We start from the raw sequence: 17106 nt of genomic DNA on the forward strand, positions 1-17106 counted from the left end.
TTAAAAAAAAAAAAAAGTTAAAATCCAATGATTTTACTTGCTGATAAGCATTAATTTTTAGTTATGTGATAAAATACCAAAAAGAACTGGTTAATTTGGGGTGCAGAACAAATGTAAAATTAGTAAGTTAAAGAATGTCAATAATCTTCTGCAGGTGTAATTTAGTAGCTAACCATTAAAGTTCACAGTTTTTAGTTTCTTAGATTAATAGTAGCCTAGCTAGAGTCAGCTAGCTAAGGTACTTTCAGATTAAAAGTTAATGAAAAGCCCCTGAATGATACATGCAGACTAGAGGAGAGATTCACCAAGAGATTAAGACACTTAGAGTGATTCACAAATACACTGACATAAAGTTGTAAAAGATGACTTTTAAGAGCTATAGCTGGCTGTGGTGGTGCATGCCTGTAATCCCAGCACTTGGGAGGCAGAGGCAGGAGGATTGAGTTTGGGACCAATCTGGGCTGCATAGCAAGAACCTGTCTCGGACAATCTATAAACATGACTTATAAAAAGATATCTTAATGCATATTACAAAATTTCTTTAACATCAGAAAGTCTAAAAGTCACCAAACAAAAGGAGAAACAAACACAAGATGGGCCAATCATCTCATAATGCAAGTTGTCATAAGGAATGCATTCTCATTCAACCCCAGTGTTTCATCATTACCCCTCCCAAATATTTGTGGCATTAGAGTTTCTAATTATTACAATAAACAGAGTACAAACACAGGGTGAGATGACAACCACATTGTCGATGAGTCAAGAACATAGTCACAGTAATGAGATTTGGAATTTTGGTCACTCATTCCACAAAGATAAGCAATGGTGACAACAATAGGGACTTCAGATTCTACTATACTTTCAAGTATGCAGAAACCCTTGGCCAACTGCCTTGATGGATATTTTGTAAGATATAGAAATGTAGTTTTTAACTAAACAGGATATACCTTTTGTAATTTATCAGAAGGTCTTACTTATTACCAGACATACTCAATCTGTATAACATAACTTTGAAACAACTGTCTTTATTGTTCTCATGTATGTTAAAAAGAGGGAGTTAGTAGAGAAGGAAAATGCTAATTGAATTATATAATTTAACTTTCAATAAAATAGCAAAATCCAACATTTGCTTATACCCTCTTCCTTAAACTAAAGTTGACTGTACAAACTCAATACTCCAAAAGAAGCAACACACTGGATCACGAGATAAAGTGACACTATCACTTCCACATACATTAACTGTGCCCTCTGTCCTAAACTGAGCTCACAATTTTAAGTAAGAGTTGAGAGAATAATCAAATATGTATAAAGTTATCTCTTACTCTCTACAGCTTACACTTTAAAAACCAAATATGTATTGGTTTTGATATCTTACACTTACCCTTGACAGCTTACACTTCCAAAACAAGGCAAGTGGATTGTTCTTTATGTTTATATTAGAGGACTGCATAGATTTCCATTTCAGAAACTGAGCCATTAGCTCTATTAAAAAATCCCCAAAATCACCTCAAAACCAATATTTACTCTTTCTACATTCTAGCACTTTTAATCCTACTGAAAATATCATGGCAAATTACCAAAGCATGTCTAGAAACTGATGAAAGCTGAGAGGAAGCACCTGGTAAATACTGCATGACACCCCTTCCTGATCAAGGGTGCTCCAGAGCACTGGCCTTGGTAAACAGATAATTATAAGTTGATCATTTATTATCTGACAAATTAATAACAATAAAAACAGAACTAGAACAAATGCAAAAGAATATGTAAGAGAGGTGGTTTAATGTTTTCAGAACAGTTTTACTGGGACATCTATACTAACCTCATTCGCTTTGTATGACGAAGGACTGTTCATTTTTTGCTAGGCTCTAAATGCAAAAAGTTTGAAAAAGTTGTATCTTACTACATTAGCTAGTATAGCACCTAAAATAGTTTATTGATATTAAAGAAGTATCTGTAAAAACTACTAACCTTCCTACTCTCCACTCCAGTACCTAGTGATCAAATATTTTTACCAAAACATTGAACAATTTAGTGATTTAAAGAATGTTTATATTCTTTATCTTATAATAGGCTTAAATACTATTCTTAATTTAAGGAAAAAGAAAAGTTACAGAGAGTAAAAAGGAAATGGCCTACACCAGCCAAAGAGTTAAAACAGGCAATTTAGTAACAGCATTAAAATGTGGTTGATCTGTACGTAAATGGAAAAATGAGACCTGTTGAAACTGTTCCAGGAATGGGGGAAGGGAGGGGTAAAGGAGAATGATGAAGGACTGAATTCAACTATGATATACTGTAAGAACTTTTGTAAATGTTACAATGTACCCCCAGTACAACAATAATAAAAGAAAAAAAATAAATGAAATGGAGATGACAAAAAAGAAAGAAAAAATGTGGTCATATTATTAATTAATGGAAAATATGAACAGGCAATAGGGCAGCTTTGGAGTAACTCAAGTTCATATAAAGACTAGATTTCTGGACAGCTAAATCTAGAAAGCAAAATGGGTCAATGTAAGTCATTGAGTTTGGTTACAGTACACATCATAGCTAACTATGACATTTATACTTAATATGTGGATTCAATGCAGATCACTTATTTCAAGTAAGACTGACTTTTTTTTCTCTGTTGCTGTTTTGACATCTGAAGGTTTCCTGTGTACCAAGCAATATTTTAACGACTTACAGGTGACAACTTATTTAATTCTCACTACAGGCCCATGAAGTCGATGTATTTTCTCCATTTTACAAATGAAAAGACTGAAGCTTCCAGAAGTTAGGTTACTCAGTCACATAGCTCCTAAACAGCAGACCCAGGATTCAAACTGAGCAGTCGCCTCCACAGCCTGTCCTCTTAATCACTGGGCTATGTTTGGCTAGACTGCTATTCAATAATAAATATAATGCAGAAAGACTTCATCACAGGCAATTTAACAATATGTTAGAGGTTGACTTCCTAGATTTGTTTGCTTCTGTGCAATACACGTACATTATCATAAATTACACAGAGTAGAAAAAAGGGAGAATTGATTAATACATCATAAAGAGAAAACATGGCTTTCAAGACATTTTCCTTTGAAATGTGATTATTGCCCTAGAATATATTGGGAAGGAAAAAGACACAAAATCTGTTCTTTGAGGATAGTAATTACACACAGAAGATATGAAGAGACACCATGTTTAAAAACACAATATAGCTGAAGGGGGATTTACTGATACAGCATTATGTCTTACTGTAAAAAAAAAAAACAAAGTTAAAAATGCATTTTTAAAAAATCATCAGAATTCCTGCTCACCCTGAGAAGTCCATAGTTCCAGAAAATTTTGACTACAGCTATGATACCAACTACTAGAATAACTAGGGGTGGGGGGGAAATTTGGTCACACAGTTTACAGAAACCTGAGCAAATACATGCCTGCTACAGTTTTACAAAGACAGTATACAGTGGTTATGAGGCAAGTTAAGGGAAGACTAGGAAACACGAATTGCATATAGCATATGGTATCCTTAGACCACAAGTTGGGCAAGACATGGTATTTTCTTATCTTCTTTGAAAGAAAAAGAAATATTGAAAATAGCACAGTGCTCAAATACAATTTTTTGACAGGTTTGAGGAGTCTAAAGCATTCTAATACAACTATGATTAATTTTAAATGTTTTGAGTATTGATCATTCAAGAATGATAATTGAATTATATAATGTCAGAGCTAGAAGATATCTTGGAATTCATGCTCACCTGCAGATGAATAAATTGAGTCTTAGAAAGGTGACAATTACATATAGTTAATGGGAAGGACATTTATTTAGTTCACTGTAGGGTTAACAAGTGTGTAGGCATTAACCTGTAACAGGAAAGGTGCCTATACTATGATGGGACTGGAGGGCAAAATGTACTTACTTTGAGCTGAATAAGGGCAAATAACTGGCCAGATAAGTTGATGACCAAACCAACTGTTATAGTTTTTTTGTTGTTCATTCTTTTTTTGTTTATTGGGGGGCAGGGGCATCGAACTCAGGACCTTATGCATGCTAGGTAAACTCTACCCCAAGCTACATCCACAACCTTGATTTTCTACATGCTCTTACTCTTATCTCTCACCATCCTTATTCTTTTTTCCTCCCTGTCCTACCTCCTACTGCTCCTAAAATCTATTCCTTTGATCTATACTACAAAGGAAATTACAAATGATACTAGAGAAGCAACAGAAGGTAGTGTGAGTAATGACTGCATTTGGTTCCAAATCAGAAAAATATTAAGCTGCACAGTGGTACTGTCGTGTGGATGCATGATTAAAACCCAGCCATTTCCACAACACGTGTGCATTTACAGCATTTTACCTGATCGATTTAACTCACCCCCAAGCACTCCACTGAATCATAACTCACTCTAAATTTTGAGTTGCTCTTTCTCTCACCAATTTCCATCAATCCCACCATATTTATTATTGCATTTGGAACTTGAATAAAAATAAAGAAAGAAAATTCAAAAGTGATCCAGACTAATAGCATGACAGAAATAAAGAGTTATTCCTAAAACACTGATCAACACAGTCTCCAAAAATGTTTGAGGAGGTAGATGGTTTAACAGAAAATCAGAGCAAAACACAGAAATGTGAGAAAGAAAATTATATGTATGTTGTCAGTAAATTAATTTTTTAAAAAAGCTTACCTACCAAATTAGAAACACACAAAACTAAATCAAGCACAAAGGCAATAGTTTATGATCTCAAAATTCACTTGGTATCTACAGAAAACCACTCTAAAGGTGAGGAAGTATCAATTTAAGATTTATGCAGCTTGGTATAAATGAAAAGTATAAGACAGAAAATGGGATTCTCCCAAGAAAAGAGTATTTTAGTAAGATTCCTTATTATGTAAAGCCACATTTAATATAGTGTTTAAAACATTGCAAAGCAGTTTGGCATCTATTATCTCCTTTGATGTCCTCAGTAACCAGCACAATACTGGGTAAACAGTAGAAAGTGTTCAGGAAATCCTCATTAAATTGCATTGAATGATATCATTTTCGCAGATAAGTAAGATGAGACCCATAAAAAGATAAGTCAAACAGTTTATTGCCCCAGAAAAACTTACTTCTAGCCCAGGTTCAGGTGGTGATTTTAACTGTTTATAATATTTTGAATAAAAATACCTGTATGTATTAAATATATATTTAATATATAGAATATTGCTGGGCATAGTAGCACCTCTTTGTAATCCTAGCACTCAGGAGGCAGATGCAAGAGGACAGAGAGTTTGAGGCCAACCTGGGCAACAAAAATGTTTTATATAGAGGGGGAATAAAGGAGAATGATGGAGGGGATGAATTCAGCTATGATATGTTATAAGAACTTCTGTAAATGCCACAATGTACCCCCCAGTACAACGATAATAAAAAAAGTTTTATAAGTAAATTATACATACATATAGATGTATTATGTATGTATGTATGTATGTAGATACACAGATAGATAGATAGACAGAATCATTTCTATTTTCCAAAAGCCAAGTCAGAATTGTATTTACAAAAGTTGGTGTTCACTAAGTGATGTTTATCAACTTTTCTGAAGCAATGTGGGCTTGCTCAGTCACTTTGAAAAGTCAAACTTGAACATCTCACAAAAGCTGAAATGCAGACCATGTGTGATGAGAAACCATGGGAGGTGTGGGTATGCTTGGTTCTCATCTCTAATCACACTTCTTAGACCAGAACAAAGAACATGTAGAAGGAGACTTGTGATTGGGAAAAGAATGCAATTTTCAGATTTACAATGCATACTCAACACTGCTTCCTTAGAGTGACAGCCACTGGGCTCTGGAAGTGTCTTGTCAAGATCACTGGATTTTCTGTCTCTGTATTACTTCCAAGTTTTTAAGTAAAGGAAATTCACACACTTCTTTTTCCAGACTAAACCTATCAGAGAAAACTTACGTGGCAAAATATCTGCCTGTAATATCTGAATTACAGGCAGATAACTATAGTCATTGTCCCATGGAATTTAATGTCACAGTAGAGACATGTAATAAGACATAATGACCACCCTTGGATCAGCACCTTATGATTCAATTAACTACTTATGGTACAAGACTCCTGTAGGTACATTTGGATTTGGGTTAGTCTGTAATACCTGCCATACCCAAGTAAATATGTAGATAAATAAATGCATCTGTGATAAAAGATACAGAAAAAAGTTATGTATTTCACAGAGTATTTTCTAACCTCTTCAAGATTATTTCAAATGACCTATTAATCCTCATAAGGGATTTGTGAATGTCACATATAGGAATTCAGCAATTGAGGGAGGGATAAAGAAATATTAGTGAAGAATCCAGGCTCCCTTGATGGTCTATTTTGAGTTGTGTAGTCTCTTGTCTTGTCAGTAGGACAAGCACTTACCCTTTAAAGTGCCTGATACTAGAGAAATTAGTGACTTGCCTGTTTACTGCCTACTATCCCTATGACCTTGGGCAAATCATAAATTGGGCAAAACCACAGTTCTCTCAGCTGAAAAATGGGGTAGAAATGCTGCATTCTAGGATTTCTGTGAGAAGCATATGAACTAATACATATAAAAATCTCAACACAGTGCTTTCCACACAGAAAACACACAAATATTACCTGAGTAAAAACCAGTTCTCAATCTTTGGTGTGGCAAGAGGGAAATGATCAAACTGTCACAAATCTATCTTAGGAAAATACTAACGATCACATGCTATGATTCTGGGGTTTGAACTCAGGGCTTGAGCTTGCTAGGAAGGTGATCTACCTCTTGAGCCAGGCCTCCAGTCCTTTTATGATTTAGTTATTTTTTGGATATGGTCTCATATTTTTGCCTGAGGCCAACCTGGGACCTGCAATCCTCCTCCCTACACCTCCAGTGTATCTGGGATTATAGGCACTCAGCCACTATGCTCTGCTTGTTTGTTGGAAGTGGGTCTTGCTAACTTTTTGACCAGGCCTCAAACTTACAATTCTTCTGATCTTTCCTCCCAAATATCTATGATTACAGGTATGAAACACTGTGCCTAGCCCTGTTTTTACTTCTTTGGCACAAGGAGTTTCCATATCCACAATCACATTAAGCTTCAAAGACTTTACAGAGGAATCATGATTTCTGTCTCATAAGTGAGAAAACTGGGACCCAGAGATTTATTTAATAGGTTGGGGTGACTACGACATGAAAAAACAAGACTCACATCAAGGTCTGACTGACTCCTACCCAAAAGCTCTTTCTTCTTATTTATGACACTGTCTTTAAAAATAACAACCACAAAAACAACAAAAAACTACATTGAACACATATTTTCAATGTGAGTGATACTCCAGGCAGATGGAAATATTTCCTTTTACATGTATAAGGTACACACATATATCTATCTATGTCTACCAAGAGAGAGTATAGAAATAGACTGAAAGTGCAGGGGTGGCATTAAAATCTCATGAGAGGATGAGAATGTCTAGGGAAGCCATTGGCAGAGGGAAGGCAATAAAAACACTGTGAAACACTGACACAGAGCCAGTGGAAGACTATCTTTAGAATTCAAAACACCAGTGTCATTTACAAGGCAAATTAGAAAGTTCTGTGAAGATCTGCTATCATCTTGTTCTCAGTGGAATTAAATAGGAAAAAACTAATTATTTCTAAAGTTCTAACATCTGCATCCTTCACTTACATTGTGGTATAATCAATAAAAGCAATTCCTTGCAGTAGTTACTTACCATTAAGGTGATATAATGACCTGATTCATTAAATGATTTGTTTATTTAACAAATAAAGAAATTTCCAGGTTTATTTATATTTCACAAGACCACACACACACACTGCTGTTATGTCTGATTTAAGAAGGAAGGAGTTCCCCTTATTTTTGAGTACAAGATGGAATTACAGTTCCAAGAAGGGTTTTCTAGAAAAATCGCAGGACATCTACCTCAAGAATGCAGAGAAAAAAATAAGAGTTTTTGTCTAGGAATGTAGGCTCGTGATAGAGCTTTTGCCAAGCATGCCTCAAGATCCCCAGCACTGCCCAGCACTGCAAATAAGTAAGTAAGTAAGCAAGTAGATCAATTAACCAATCAATCAACTAAACAAATAAATAAAACATAAAAATAAGCATTTCAAACCTTCATTGGATGCCATTGGGCAGGTGAGGAAAACTCCTCTATTTTAAACTCATCACTTTTGTGAACATTAAATCATGAGATATTTTTCATTTAAAATATATTTATTTCTATTTAAAATATAGAATAAACAAAGAGAATTCCAAATGTTGGAAGTTTTCAAGATAAAAGATAAAAAATAACTAAAATAACAGTAATAGCAAAATTTTAGTTTTCAGGTTTATAGTCTCCTGGCTAATTCATGCATGCATAAGATGTGGACATATATATGGTTTAAAAATAAGCACTTTTTAAAATCAAAGTGTATTTTCTATTGGACATTACTTATCAGTGTGTCACTTAGGTGTTTTTCTCCTTAACAAACATTTCTCTTTCCATCTTCTTTAGGAGTATATTAATCTTCTTGTTAACACATAATATCAAATAATATGGACAAAGAAAAAGACAACCAAATGCTGGAAGAAATTGCAACACGGATATATGATTTTGGTTTCATGTCTACAGCAACAGAATATTTCTTAAGAGAACTTTCCTTCAGATGGCTAACAGAAAGGGAAAAGATGTAATCAAGAGCAGAACTCTTCGTCTCATTGGGGATAGGAAAGAGATCTAAAAATGGTCAAGGAGTGGTTTATGATTAATTGTAAGACACTCGATAACTGTATTGATAACTGTTTCCTTCCTGGGGCTCTTCAGTCCCTAAAATGAAGCATCAAGACACTGAGCACGCAACATTACTTGCTTGAGTGGCCAAATGATCTGGAGTTGTCCTAAAATTACTTTGGAACAAGAACATGGCTGAGAATATAAAGGAACATATCGAGTACCTGATGGTGTCCACAAAACATGTTGATATAATGCGTTCACCCGTTTTCTCTTAGGTACCCATAAGCACTGCATTTTGATGGTTTTCCTAAGACAGTTAAAAGACAGTATTCTTTTCCAGGAATATGGATTGTACATCCCACAGTGATAGCAATTTCTTTTAACTGTCTGAAAGCCGAACTTACCATATAAAAAATTGGCAGCATCTAAGAATCAAAAAGAAGAAAAAAGAATTATAAAGATAAAAAACTTAAATTTTCATTATTTGATACATACACACAGATCAATCAACTATACTTGAAGGTGCAAAACCATCTTGAATTTCCATAACGAAAATAACTAAGTATGAATTTGTGCAATTACACATTATTTACTTAAGTAGTATAAATGCCAGCAGCATCAGTATCTGTTGTGCAGAGTCAACAATATAAAATTCAATTACCCCAGTCACTGACTACAAAGCAAATGGCACCTAAATTTGGTTCTATGACTTACTGGCAAAAAATAAGTTTGAAAAGCTTAGAGAGTAAATAACTGCCAATCTAATCTACTATCAAGAAGGTACCAAGCTGGGCGTGGTGGTGGTTGCCAGTAATCCAGCACTTGGGAGGCTGAAGCAAAGGAGAATTGAGAGTTTGAGGCCAGCTTATCTACATGGTGTCTCAAAAAACAAAAACAAAACTTATCAGAAAACTAAGTTTCTAATAAAACTCAAAATCACCATATCATCTTATTATTTGTATTTGTCAATGACTGTACATGAGTCAAAAGCATTACTATTTAAAAAAAAAAAACATGGCTATAATAAATTAGAGACTATTCAATCTTAAATTCCCATTTCTCTCATAGCATGTTAGATCTATACACAGGAACCTGAACAGTGTCGACTGACCTTTAGCAGCATTTTCTTTCCCTTTATTAGATGTTCTGGTTACATGAATACCCACAGATGTCCTGGAAACTGGTGTATGCTGTGTTGCTGTAATATGAGCAGAAGTGAGTCGTTGTGTAATTTGGAGATGCTTAGTCATGGAGACATGTAAAGTAGTGGACTTTTGTGTTGATGGAAGACTCTGTTTAAGTGAAGCTTTTGCTGTGGTAATTCTTTGGGTTGTAGATATGGTCTGTGTTGAAGCATTTGTCATGATGGGATTTTGAGTTGCTGGTAGGGTCTTTGTAGATAGAAGATTTGATATGGGAGATGTCTGAACTGTTACTGGGGTCTTTGTGGCTGAACTGTTTGCTGTGATAGGTTTCTGAAGTGTTGGTGAGACTTCCATAGTTGAAACATTTATTTTGGTAGGATTCTGAGGTGTTGTTGGAATGCTTGTAGTTGAAATATTTACTGTGGTGGGTTTCTGAGTAGTTGTTGGAATGCTTGTAGTTGAAATATTTACTGTGGTGGGTTTCTGAGCAGTTGTTGGAATGCTTGTAGTTGAAATATTTACTGTGGTGGGTTTCTGAGCAGTTGTTGGAATGCTTGTAGTTGAAATATTTACTGTGGTGGGTTTCTGAGAAGTTGTTGGAATGCTTGTAGTTGAAATATTTACTGTGGTGGGTTTCTGAGAAGTTGGTAGGACTTTTGTAGCTGGAACATTTATTATGGTGGGTTTCTGAGGAGTTAGTGGGACTTCTGTATCTGAAATATTTACTGTGGTGGGTTTCTGAAGAGTTGGTGAGATGCTTGTAGCTGGACCATTGACTTTGGTGGGATTCTGAGATGTTGGTGGGACTTCTGTAGTTGAAATGTATACTGTGGTGGGTTTCTGAGGAGTTGTTGGAATGCTTGTAGTTGAAATATTTACTGTGGTGGGTTTCTGAGAAGTTGGTAGGACTTTTGTAGCTGGAACATTTATTATGGTGGGTTTCTGAGGAGTTAGTGGGACTTCTGTATCTGAAATATTTACTGTGGTGGGTTTCTGAAGAGTTGGTGAGATGCTTGTAGCTGGACCATTGACTTTGGTGGGATTCTGAGATGTTGGTGGGACTTCTGTAGTTGAAATGTATACTGTGGTGGGTTTCTGAGGAGTTGTCAGGACTTGAGTACCTGGAACTTTCACCATGGTAGGCTTCTGAGGCGTTGGTGGGACTTTTGTCCCTGGAACTTTTACTGTGGTAGGTTTCTGAACTGTTGGTGGAGGCTTGGTAGCTGGAGATTTCCCTGTGTTGGAAAAAACATAAAGGGAGAAATGAGCCACATATTGCTGTCCAAATTGGGCTTTTTTAACCATGGCGACTTGCTTATGGCTATTCTCTTTATCTCACACCAACAATTTCCCAAGGAATTGAAACGCTACATAATTTTTGCTTTGATATTTGTTATTACCTATAGGTGACTAAAGTAGATTGGTACCAATTTAATATTGAGGTGCTTAAGTGCTTTTCTGTGTGAAAAAAGGAAACCAAAGTTGGAGTCAGCAGTGATCTCATTCTGTGGCATATTTCTATTTTTCTCTCCAAATTTGTCTTCCTTCACCCTCACCAATACCAAATAACAAGAGGACGCAACCAGTAGACGCACTGAGATAGTCACAGCATAGGTATGTTTTCAGGACATGCTAGTGAGGTTGGGAATTCATTTCACTTCTTTTCTAAAGTTATTTGTAGGGCTGAGTAAAGATGACTCCCTTTTCTTCTTGTGCCAAGTGGTCAACTTTGCATGTATTCATTTAGTTGTTCTTTGGATTTTAGGCCAGATAACAAATAATAGGAAATATCCATTAAAAATGTATTTTGAGAACCACAAATCTAATAACACAGTGATGCTTTAGAGCCCCTTTGCCTTTGGGTTGTTTTCACAAACTCCCCCTTAGAGGCATGTTAAGAAGCACCACCTGCAAGTTCTCTAACCCTTCCACACTTTGCTTTTCTCATCTGTAAAATGAGTGTAACATCAGGGCAGACCGATGCTAATTAATCCTTGATCATTACACAATAATTACATCTCTTGAATCATCATAAAACATCACATTGTGTAACCCTTAAATTTGTATAATTATGTGTCAGTTAAAAATTAATAAAAATTAAGAACAAATGAGCAAAAACAGAAAACCCAGATTGCATGACAACACTATAAAGATTACAGAAAATAATTTAGGAAAGTTACTTCACTGTGCCTGTCCCTGGAGCAACATCATTCTATCAACCAGTGTTTCTTCTGCCAGTCCATCACACAAGCTATGTTCATTTTCTGTTTTCTTTATCTATGTCATAGGGGACTAAAGAGGTAACACAAGTAAAATATTTAGCAGGGAACACAGCACTTAGCAGGCACTCAAACAATGGTAGGTATTGTAACTGGGGTAAGTGTTTTTAGATGGACTTTTCATTCTAAGATACTCACATACGAAAATTATTCTTTCTTCCACCCAGTTAATTCTTATTTTTGATACAGAGGACTAACATGCTGCCATCCCTGAAAATTAATTTCCTAGTTTTGTTATTATTGAAGAACTTCAGTTTAAACTGCTATGAAGTTTAGATAAGTCTCAAATGTGGTTAATTTTAGTAAATGACCCATCTGTGCTTGAAAAAAATTGGTTGTCTGTCAATATGGAGTTTATGCTTTTAAGTGTAAATTTGTTTAACCTTAATTGTAACTCAGATCTCATGTATTCTCAATAATTTCCCACTGCTTTTTTTTCTTTACTAGCTATGGAAATAGGTATGTGGAATGCTCCAACTCTGACTGTGGATACATCTGGTTTTTTTTCTGTCTGTTCTTGCTATACACCAATAGAAGCTATTTTTTAAGTGCATACAGAGCTCAGATTGTGAACTTAGATTATTTTATTATGAACTGATCTTGAAGTGTGCTTTGATATTAATATAGTTGCACCATTTTTATTTGTATTTGCATAGCATATTGTTCTGTTCTTTATTTTCAGCTGTTCTGATTCTTATAATTCAACTGTACCTCTTGTAAATAGTAAAGGGTTAGGTTTTATTTTTATTTTTTTAATTAGTTTTTTTATTATATTATTGCTGTACTAGAGGAACACTGTGACATTTACAAAAGTGCTTACAATATATCTTAATTAAATTCACCCTCTCCATCATTCTCCTTTATCCCCAACCCCATTCTTAGACTAGTTTCAACAGGTCTCATTTTTTCATTATCATACATGAGTACATAATATTTCTATCATATTCACCCTCCTTATAGCCTCCCTGTTCCCACTGGTACCAACTCCCAGGTAGGACCTGTTTTACCTTCCTATCCTCTGTTTTTGAAAAAAAAAAAAAAAAAAAAAAGACATTTTTGTGTAAGATAGCTGTATCAAGAGTTTCATTAGGACATATTGGTGTTTATATGTATCATATCATGAATTGGTTCATCCCCTCCATTTTCTCCTTTTTACCTTATTCCTCTTCTGATGGTGATTTCAATAGGTTAGGTATTATTTTTAAAATCTAGCCTGACAACCTTAGTCAAATTACACTTAATGTAATTACTCATGTAGTTGGGCTTATATCAACTATTTTATTATTTTTGCATTCCATCTATTTTATGTTTCTTCTGTTTTCCTTCTCTTATTCACTTTAGGATTAAATATTATTCCTTTATTAGAATATATGTATATATATATATACACACATATATGTAGTAAAAGAATATATGTATTTTATATATATGATTTTTACTATTCTTCTGTGCCAATCCTAGAGATTACAATATTATTAGACTATAAGTCAATTATACAAATGATCACTTTTACCATTTTTTAGTATTGCTATAGCATTTTAACTTTTTTTATTTTATTTTTTTGGTGAGACTGGGGTTTGAACTCGGGGCCTCATGCTTGCTAGGCAGGCAATCTTGAGCCACTCCACCAGCCTGCATTTTAACTTTTAGATTGAATTTACCCCCCTATACCTTTTGCTTTATTGGTATTATATGTTTGTATTATACATATAATTCAAACCCTGTAAAGTCGCTGTATCTTACTGTTTTGTAAAGTCAGTATTCATTAACCCTCAGTTTTCATCATTTCTTCTTGCATTTTCATGTATGATATGGGATTGTTTTCATTCTACTTGAAGATTTTCCTTAGTCTTTCAAGAGATCTGTTCTACTGGTGATAAGTTCCTTCAGTGTTTGTCTGAGTACATCATTATTTTGCATTCGGTTTTGAAGGATACATTCATTGTACACAGAATTGTAGGTGAGTGGTAATTTTCTTATTGTATTTTAAATTTTCTTCTTATTGTCTTTTGGCTTGTGCCATTTTTGGCTGAGAAGTCAGTGATCAATTTGTTTTTCCTCTAAAGGTCATATTGTTTTTGGCATTTTCTCATTGCTTTGAGTTTCCAAAGTTTTGCTTTGATATGCCTTAAAGTGGTTTTTGGGTTTTAGAGCCCAAAGCTTCCTGAATCTGCTATCTAATGTATTCCATCAGTTTTGGATAATTCTGTCATTACCTTTTAGACTATTTCTCTTCCTCTCTTCGTCTTCCTTACCCCACCCATCTTCCTTCTTCTGACTTTCTCTCCTTTCCTTTCTCTCTTCTAACACATTAGAACAGTTATTATCATGTCTCAAATGACTGTTCAGTTTTTACCTATATTTTATATTCTTTTTTGCATGTGTGTACGGAGGCCAGAGACCCATCTGAGAATCAGACCAAAGAATGAAAATATTCATAAAAACAATAGTTGACATTCATTCTTCAAAGTCCACAGAATCTCTACAGTCCAAATGCAGACCTAACGGTAAGAATAAAGCAAAAATACAACGATGCAAACTGATTACCTTTGCACTCAGGTGGTGAGCCACTCCATTCTCCTTGTTCGCCTTTTACATCACAAAAAATGGAGCTACTTCCAACCAGGGTTAAGCCTTTAGAACATTCATATGTCACCGTCTGTCTGTATTTGTAAGTGTCACTTTCCTCGCGAATTCTTCCATTCTCAATTTGTGGTGGTTCTGGACAAAATATTTCTTAAAAAGAATGACAGCATCGTTGAAATAAGTAAAACTGGTATTGCACTTTTGCAAATAAGGAAGACTAAAACATGCTAAAGATATTTGAAAATCAAAATCTGCCATTTTCCTAAGCTCAGCATTACTCACACAGGATGCTTACAAATGCCTATTAAACAACAGATAGTATATTTGGAGCTTTGAAGGCAAATGCTGTAGAACATGAATGCTAATCTGAGAGTAAGCTATAAAGATAATAAGATTTAGATCACATAAAGCAAAAATTATAGTAAGGTTTACATGTAATGTGTCAAACTGTTATTAGATGAAGGAAATGCTCAGGATATTATAGGCAAAAGAAGGACAGGCAGAGATGACTTTAGGGAGGAAATGGAACTTGAGTTTCCAACTAACATGTACTCTTCTTCCTTGTCAGACTAGGAAAAGATCACTGTTCTCTATTCCAGGGAGGAAAATGACACCAAATGAAAGGAGTGGGAATTCAAGGGTTGTGCTTGAGAAATAAGTACACATATTCTGGATGCAATACATACTCTGCACTTTCACTTCTAGGGTAAAATTTTTTTAGCATATATTGACTAACAGAGACTTTTATCCCAAATAAATCTTACTGAGCACTCAGTTTCTAAAACAAATACAAGCAGAGTTGTCTATTTATGTTGTAAAAAAGAGGCCTCTTCCTGGCAGTTACCCAAATAAAAAGTTCCGTGGGTCCACATTCTTTAGAACCATGAAGCTATTAAAGCAGGAAAGCAATGTAATCACACACGTGCATCAAATTGAATTACATCAAATGTTCTTAAGTACATAGAACAGTAGCAAATTTAAAAGTACTTTTAGGCTATTAAAGCAAAAACAAGCTATTCTGATTGACATCATGTTCAGCTGAATAGAGACTACATACAGCATCTATTCAGTCCAAATATTTTGGAGCACTTAACACATTCTAGACATTATTCTATTACATAGAAGTGCAGAAACACTGAACAAGGTATGCAGAATCTAATGGTGAAAGATTCAAAGGTCTTATTTCTATACAAAATGTGAGGGTTATCACAGAAGTATGCAAGAGTATGGAAAGACAGAGGAAGGATATTAACCAAACTGGAAAATCTTCCTGAAGGACCAGGAGATCTGACTTTTAATGAAGAGAAAATAGCCAAGGCAAGGGCCTGAGGGACATCCCAGGTGGAGACAGCAACATAAGGAATAGTGGTAACATGAAGAAGCATGAAGCGTATGGAAAAGTACAACAGCTTGAGTGGGAAGAGCTTAGTAAGGACAGTGAAACAGAAACACGGAGATGCAGCTAGACCATGGTCAGCCTTGAATGCTATACTCCATACACTGCCTAATGTAAAGTGACCGTCTACAAATGCTGGAAAAATAACACTAAATCTCCTCATTTCCTGCTCCTTGTAACACACAAAAAATGATCTTAGCAATAATTTTGACTTTAGGGTTTTCAGAAGTCATTTGAAGAAGTGTAAGTGAAGTAGAGAAAGAGAGGGGAGTAGGAGGGATAAAGCCCACATCTTAAAATGTTGAGTCAAGGCTGAGGGCATAGTTCAGTGACAGAAGACTTGCTTAGCATAGCATGCTTGGGGATCTGGGTCCTAGCCCAGCGCCACAAACATAAATAAATAAAATACTACATTTATTTCTCTCAATTTTTGAGAGTTGTGTCTCTAACAGACATATGTTTGACTGGATACAACCATTTATGATATTGTTTCTGTGTCCTATCTTCTTTTGGAGAAGTTAAGATTCTCAAGCACAGAAATCATGTTTTTTCTTTATCAATGATTGTACTTCTCTAATGATAAAAACATACTATCCTTAAAACACTAATGACCACAGTTGATAATTATAACCCTAAAAAGAGGCATTTACCCACACTGGATCTGAGAAAATTGATGGGTTTGAAGTAAGAGACCTGGATCAAATGCTTTCTACTTCCACTTATTTTAGGATATGAGGTCAAGTCATATAGATTATCAGATTAATAGTAGTTTTTTCCGTAAAATTGTTGAGATAGTGCATCCCTATAATCACAGCCAGCTCCTGGGAAGGTGGAGATCAGGAGAATCCAGGATAGCGGTCAGCCTGGGCAAAAAGTCAGTGAGACCACATCTCAACAAAAAGTTAGGCATGGTGGCATGACTTGTAACCCCAGTTATATTGGAGACCGTAGGTTGTAGGATAATGTCTGAGGTT

General features: G+C 35.2%; 1 protein-coding gene across 8 annotated transcripts in view; it reads right to left on the reverse strand.

Moving 5' to 3' along the window:
• The window catches only part of Cd55 (CD55 molecule (Cromer blood group)), a 47855-nt gene that overhangs the window by 24120 nt on the left and 6629 nt on the right, over positions 1-17106 (reverse strand). For 2 of the 8 annotated variants that reach the window (XM_074048444.1, XM_020164135.2), the window contains exons 6-9: positions 14698-14886; positions 10993-11106; positions 9838-9924; positions 9131-9151 (exon numbers count right to left, since the gene is read on the reverse strand). In XM_074048444.1, the coding sequence (XP_073904545.1) occupies positions 9131-9151; positions 9838-9924; positions 10993-11106; positions 14698-14886 (411 nt within the window). Of the gene's footprint in view, positions 1-2; positions 9034-9130; positions 9152-9837; positions 9925-10992; positions 11107-14697; positions 14887-17106 lie in introns of those variants that run through there. The other 6 variants (XM_074048445.1, XM_020164160.2, XM_020164152.2 and 3 more) reach the window with 5 other exon arrangements.

This window comes from Castor canadensis, chromosome 11, assembly GCF_047511655.1.
Source record: "Castor canadensis chromosome 11, mCasCan1.hap1v2, whole genome shotgun sequence".
Lineage (NCBI taxonomy): Eukaryota > Metazoa > Chordata > Mammalia > Rodentia > Castoridae > Castor > Castor canadensis.